The 7,500-nt window shown below is 31.2% G+C and overlaps 1 protein-coding gene across 2 annotated transcripts in view; it reads left to right on the top strand.

Moving 5' to 3' along the window:
- LOC137645812 (dentin sialophosphoprotein-like) overlaps positions 1-7,500 on the top strand; it is an 83,820-nt gene that overhangs the window by 65,660 nt on the left and 10,660 nt on the right. For both annotated transcript variants that reach the window (XM_068378767.1, XM_068378768.1), the window contains exon 2: positions 1,192-2,682. In XM_068378767.1, the coding sequence (XP_068234868.1) occupies positions 1,607-2,682 (1,076 nt within the window). In that variant the 5' untranslated portion in view covers positions 1,192-1,606. The remainder of the gene's footprint in view (positions 1-1,191; positions 2,683-7,500) is intronic.

Raw genomic sequence — 7,500 nt, forward strand, 5'->3', positions numbered from 1 at the left:
AATATAAGCAAGAGGTGCTGAGATAAAGAAATTATTAGAACCTCAGTCTTGGAGGTTCTAGAATTGACTAAGTACTGAGTTTTTCATTTATGGTCAGAGTCAGGAATTCAGAATTACGTATTGGCAAAATATAGTGGCTGAAAGTTCAATCATGAATAGCAGAAGAGGCAAAATGCAAGAGGTCGTTGTTATAAAGAACACTAGTGTTGGTAAGAAAACAGAACCTCGAGGGTCACCAGTTGAAGAAAGGGAGCAAATATTGTATGGGCAACAACAATAAATTTAGAGAAAATGAATTCAAAGCTTGAAATTGTCTACTGGCAGAGGGATAAAGCCATAAACACACCCTTGTTTAACAAAATATTATGCCGGACTCCTCAAAAATATTAAGTGGGACGACAAAAGATTACTCCAAATCCATCAAAGAAGATCACTTAAACTCAGATAGAATAGAATGTTTTCTATTTATGAAAAAACCATACAACTCAAATTGATGCTTTCAGAAGGTAAAAAATGAGAATGATACTGTACCGTTCTTTCAAGGTTATCTGCATTTTACTCACTTTTTGTCCTTATTCTATTAATTATATAACTTATATCAATGAAAATATATTCATTATTATTGGGATGATTTTGGTTCTGTCGGCCAGTGTCTTCTCTCCACTAGAGCAGGAAAGGTTAAAACAATATCTCCAGTGAAAAATATACTGCAGCATTCAGTATTAATTAAATATGTATTTTCTTGTGATAGAATTCCAAGAATGTAATAAAAAAATTTTAAACGCACACTTGATCGAAATTGAAAAAGAGCGAAATCACACTTCTTATGGTAAATTGGGAAGCTTATTTGAGCAACCTTCTGATATAAGTTTGTCATACATCTTTACTGACATTGATTATAGTTCTACGTGAATATGATAAAATAAATTGAGAAATTTCTATATCAATTATAAACTAAAGCAGAATTGAAAATAAGTTATTTTGCAATAAAGAAGAACGGAGTTTTTTTCAGATTTTTTTTTTAATGGGATAACCAATTTCCATTTATACTAATGATAATTTACACTAAATACCTCATGATGTTACTACATATAAAGTTCCTTTCAATCTGTCTTTAATCACGAGAGTTTATAACGAGTGTATACAATAGTTTTTTTGCAAGTGGAATAATGGATTTCTTTTTCTTCGCAGGTGTGACAATGTATGCTTCCAAATTCCCCAATGAGATTCTTGACATCTGTTACTGACTCTGCATCAACTCAGAAACATCACCATTGCTTTTCCAATATTCTGTAGAGACTCAACGAACATCCTATTGTTTGGTTAATCAGACTGGCGATACACTAACAAAGATCATCAACTCCTACAGTGTCAAGAAATATCTCCACAAGAAAGTTATGATTTAAAAATAATAGAGTACCATAATGTTTGACTCCTTTTCAATTTAATTGATTCTAGTGAAAGTGGTCTAGCTTTAATTTTATCAAAATGGAACCAGTTATTTTTAGTACATTCATTTAGGGAATAAAACCCTAACCTTTTTAAGTTATTATTAGATTTTGATTTTTTTAATACTTATAGTAACTGGCGACATCATAGTGTCAAAATGCCTAAAGTATTTGGTTGGGCTAAAAAATTATCTGGTCACTCATCGAAAAGTGCCAAACATGCTCCCACACCAGTAGAGGATTCTGATTCCGAGAACACAAATTCAAGTGCCACACAAAGCCCAGAAAAGAAACCAAAGGCTTTAGAAAGTGACAACTCTGAGAAATGTAGCAATTCAAATCGCAGTTCAAGTTCTATAAATAATCAAAATGTTGACAAAAAGTCACTTCCAACAAAACGGCCAAGTTTTATTCGAAGGTTAAGTCCAGAAAAACGATCTTCCACAGACAGCACCAAGGTATCTCCTGAAAATGGTCAAGCTCCTGACAGGAGAGGTGGCTTGGAAAAAAGACATAATTCAGACAGGAGAGCAAGTCCTGAAAAGCGACCCTCTGCTTTTGCGCAGCGGTTTGCCTCTTTTAGAATTGGTAAGCAGGACAAATCATCGAAATCTAAAAGCAAGAGCCCTGACCAAGTGCTACCAGAAACAGAAGTTCTTGAGAAAAATAATGAGAATGGGGTCCATAAACATAATGTACCTCCGGCCTGCACCGAAGATTCTTCTTCCGTTACGTCTAAAGAAAATGTGAAAACTGAAGTTCTATGTGATTCGAGCAATATGCCGCCTAAAGATACAAGTACTGCCGCCGACAGGATATCGACGCCGGACCAAAACGAGCAAGATTTGAATAATGATTCATCCATTATCCGTTCACATAATGACCAGAATTCCAATGGCGCTTTAGCCACCGAGAAAAATATCAATCCAAGAACATCAAGAGTTCCTACAAGGCAGTCAATATCCGAGAAGCTTTATGGGGAAGTAATTAAAGAATTTGACAAGATTCGTACCATAAAACCTAAGGTTGCGAAAAAGGAAGCTGAAGCCAGTTCAAGTGATGATTTGTCTCAAATTGAATTGGAAAAGCGTACAAGTGACAAAGACACGGATAAGATAGTAAACAGCAGGTTTACGGTGAGTGCTGTTTCTGAAAGCAGTAATGGAAAGTCCGACTCTAATTCCAGTGAAACAAGAAGTTTTCTACCTGCACAAGAAACTCCAAAAGAACAAAGGTAGGAAATAAATCATCGCATTTTTCTTTAACATAATAAACATGAAAATGTATCATTTGACCTAATCTATTCAGAAGGCATGCTGTAATTTATTCAGTATATTGTTGTAATTCTTTACAAACGTAGTCTTCTACTAATAAAAGCTTTATGGAAGATGCAGCTTACCTTGGATTTTTAATGATTTCAGTTTCGGACTAGATTTAAGGGGAAAACTAACACAATGAATTTTTGCAAACAAACGCCCTTACTAATGTTTACAACATTATTGAGATTATAATCAAGTTCCACATGCTTTTCCTTTCTTGGGGATTGTCTTTAATAGTTTGCTCATTCCATGAAGAAATCAAAATCAGCAATGACATTTTATACTTTTAATTAAAGTTCAAACTTAGGTAGAACACCAGATCACTTTGATTGCAATATATTTCGCTAAAGTGAATATTCTAAGAAATGTCCTGGTATGGTTAACGTGTTAATCTAAAATTGCAGTCATCATTTTGGTAGATAAAAAACTTGAATGTATGGTCCTGTAGTGAAACCCTACTTTATATATATATATATATATATATATATATATATATATATATATATATATATATATATATATATATATATATGTGTGTGTGTGTGTGTGTGTGTATGTATGTATATATATAGGTAGATAGATAGATAGATATGTATATATACACACACACACACACACACACACATATATATATATATATATATATATATATATATATATATATATATATATATATATATATATATATATATATATATATATATAATTCAGATAGGTAATAGTGACATCATAATCGGAAAGAGCCCTGAGGATTTTATCAATTCCTAATAACCAATTCCTAACGAAAAATTCTATATCAATTTACATATGCAATGTATAATGAACTTGTAGGATAACTACCTCCTAATCATCATTTTACGTTTAGTGCCAGTATTGATTTAATTTTTTTTTCTTTTTGAGAAAATTATAGAACTATTATGAAATCGTTTACCGCCACAGCATTGTCAGTGCCTATTCAAAAACTTTTTAATGTTTTGAAATTTGATATACATGTTGAGCATGATAGGTAAAGAATTTTTTCTTCATACAAAACATTAAGAGAGATTACATAAATTGCATTTTTTTCTTTTTGGCAGTCATGTAAGTTAGATCAAGAAGAATATCCGTATAACTGACGATATTTTTCCAAAACCGTCTACTGACCCTCAAAGTAGAATTCAGCGTTTTTATTTTATTGAGGTATTTGGGATGTTGGATTATACTCTCACATTACTTTATGTTAATTGTGAAGTTCTTATTTCCCGGATAAGATGCTAAAATATTTACCAATGTGAAGTAAAGCGAGAGAGAGAGAGAGAGAGAGAGAGAGAGAGAGAGAGAGAGAGAGAGAGAGAGAGAGAGAGAGAGAGAGAGAGAGAGATAAGAGTACTTGCACTGGAGTAAAGATGAGCGTTGTGTTCCAATGCTTTCAAAGATACTGGTTGTTCAAGCTAACATTATAATGCTTTGCAATCAATGAGAAGGTTTATACTATGCTAAACTGCGCTGTATTTTATAGAAATGATACTGAAAGCCAAACAAACTAGAAGATTGATCACCTCTCTTTTAAAGGGAGTTCCTCAAAAGTTTGATAATACGGTCAATCAAAACGCTTTCAGTATTAGCACTCCTTGTTAAATTGTAGGCTACTGATTAGGTATGAAAAGATATTTTATATAGAAACCAGTTATCTACAAATCTATTTTTCATTTCACTAAACATATATTTCAATTTTGGTATTAGGAATAGAATATGATTAATTTAAATTGTTTAAGTAGATAGAGCGTTTGGTACTCTATTTTTCATTGTATTTTCACTTTGTTTATTTTTCTCTTTTTTAGAGAAATGATCATCATCGCATTTGTGAGTTTATATTAATTTACAAGATCTTTATTGCAGAGTCATTCATGAAAAATTACTGCATTCTATAAAATCTTGAGACCTTGCATCCGCTCTTAAGAGGAAACTGACTCCATCTAAACTTTAAATTCCACGGCCATATTCTTTTTCTCGTCTTATTTTTAAAAGAAATCTTATCTAGATTTTGAGCTCTTTTGCACTTTGTAGTTTTCATCTTGAAATAAATGAGAAAATGTTTTTGCCATTATAAATCAAATAAAAGTTAGAAAGGTTTTTTGATAAGTAGTTAACGAGTGGATAATTTAAAGTTCCTTTAGTTCTCAGTGAATAGATTTTTATATGACAGCAACTGGTGTCATTCTCTTGCCCGAGTCAAAAACACTACGAATCTTTCAAGAAAGACCCGGTGTAAAGGTTTCAAGTTACCCCCAGTTTCAAACTACCCCCCGGTAACTTGAAACCGGTTTCAGATTACCGGGGGGAGGGGTAGTTTGAAACCGGTTTCAAGCTACCCCCTCTGTTTTCAAGTTACCCCCTCCTCAGAATGATAAATAAATTTATGTGACATCGCAAATATGTATCATGCATTTATTGCTGGCTTCGCAGCAGTAGGAAAAGTAGTTTAATTTTGTATTTAAGACCAAATATTGTGTATTAGTGAATTATATGGCATATAATGTCTATCAGTTTTTTTTTTTAAATGGGAAAATGATAATGAAATTGTTAAATTAGGAATTGACCAAGCAATCAAACATGTCACAGATGCAACCAACATATCAAAAATGACTTTGTTTCAGATATGCAAGGAAAATTGGGTCAAGGGTATTAAGCATACTGATAACATTATAAAAGAAAACAAGAAAATGGTCTGAATTAACTAATTCGTTCAATCTTTTATGATAGCACTAACTTCATCTGACGAAGTCACCATAACCACGTTTGCTAACACAACCTTTGCTGTAAAAAAATTTTGTCGATTAATCAAATAAATTCTAAGACAATACAATCACCTACGTAAATATACCATATTAAACATAGTTAATTAAATCCTTTGTAAAGAATTCTGTCTTTTAATAATCAATCAAAATTGAGAAATGAATTAATTTGATATCAAAATTAAGATTATTTCTGTTTGTATGATAATCGTTTTATAACAATTTTGCTCTTTGTTATATTTAAGAGTTTCAACTTGTCACCACGTGGTTGCAAACAAAAAGAGCGAAGGAAACAATTTGGAGAGAGCATCAAATTAAAGGATTATATTCTTAGACCGTTCAAATCCGGGTGAATGACTTATCAGCTGACTCTTTTCTCCTTTTCTTGGCTCGCCCATAGATTAAAACGGTCAAGCCAGGTGTGCTTTGAAAATGACCCAAGCGAGCTGGTAATGCCGCTATTGGGCTCCGAGTTTGCTCTTAAAAGGGTGTGACTATACCCATAGATGCGATATAACAATAGAACTCCTTGTGTCCATATATCTTTTTGTTTATTCATTTATTCTGTAAGTGATAATGCATAGTAACTTCGTAGTATTTAGATGCTATGCACGTGAAAAAATAAAAGCTCAAATATAAATTACCAACATGCATATTGTCGTGCAGACAGAATTAACGTCGTAAGCTACTATTAGCACGATTCATTTTAAACCAGAGGACTTTAAAGATGGTATGAAGTCTCGATTACTAGGTATTGCTATTTTGTCATTTGATGAATTGGGTAATAAGAGAGAATGGAGCTATGACAAAGGGGCAGCAGTCTTATATAAACCAAGGTCTATAGACCTTGATATAAACCACATGGAAATGTACAGGTGACTATGTTGCGAGGTCTTTTTTTTTTTTTATGATACATTTCAGGCAAAATTCTTAAACATTTTATGACAGTTTTCAATAATTTTCCATTTCGAGATCAACAACAGAGAGAAAAAAATCATAAACGAATTCATCACTTACTACTCTGGAAGATGGTTTAAATAGGATTTGATTTAGCCCATGATAACACACAGCTGCCTGCCTTTAGGCAAAAATCAGTTGTGAGATTAACACAAGCTGTGTTCAACGTAATCCATAGAGGGCTATAAAGTGTAACGACTTTACTGTAGTCCAGGAGTTTTCGTATACAAACAACCAATGTAAGTACAGTAGAAGCAAACAGTATATACTGTATCTTGTTTTATTAAAACTATCATAATTGCCAACAATCTTGCTTTATTAAAAGTGTCAATTATTTACAGATATCATGAACGATATAGTATTTACAACATACATACATACATATATATATATATATATATATATATATATATATATATATATATATATATATATATATATATATATATATATATACTGTATATATATATATATATATATATATATATATATATATATATATATATATATATATATATATATATATACTGTATATATATATATATATATATATATATATATATATATATATATATATATATATATATATATATACTGTATATATATATATATATATATATATATATATATATATATATATATATATATATATATATATATATATATATATATATATATATGCATGTATACATATATACTTATGATCAATATGTTGATTGTACATTATATAATATTTGCTTGCAATATGATTATGAAATATTTCAGATAATGGAGAAAATAGCCGTCAAAATCAAATTCCACTTCCTCCCTGTCTCGGAAAAATATGCGGCCATGACTGATAACGGAATTTCCGACATTCATTAGCTAAGATATAAACATAAAACGGATAAAGGCTGGATATTTATATACGATACCAATAGGTGAAACAGTACATGTATATACATACTGTATAACCTAATGATTGTGTTGACTCTGATCAAAAGCAATTTATTAATATTCATA

Source organism: Palaemon carinicauda, chromosome 8, assembly GCF_036898095.1.
Source record: "Palaemon carinicauda isolate YSFRI2023 chromosome 8, ASM3689809v2, whole genome shotgun sequence".
In the NCBI taxonomy this organism is placed as follows: Eukaryota; Metazoa; Arthropoda; class Malacostraca; order Decapoda; family Palaemonidae; genus Palaemon; species Palaemon carinicauda.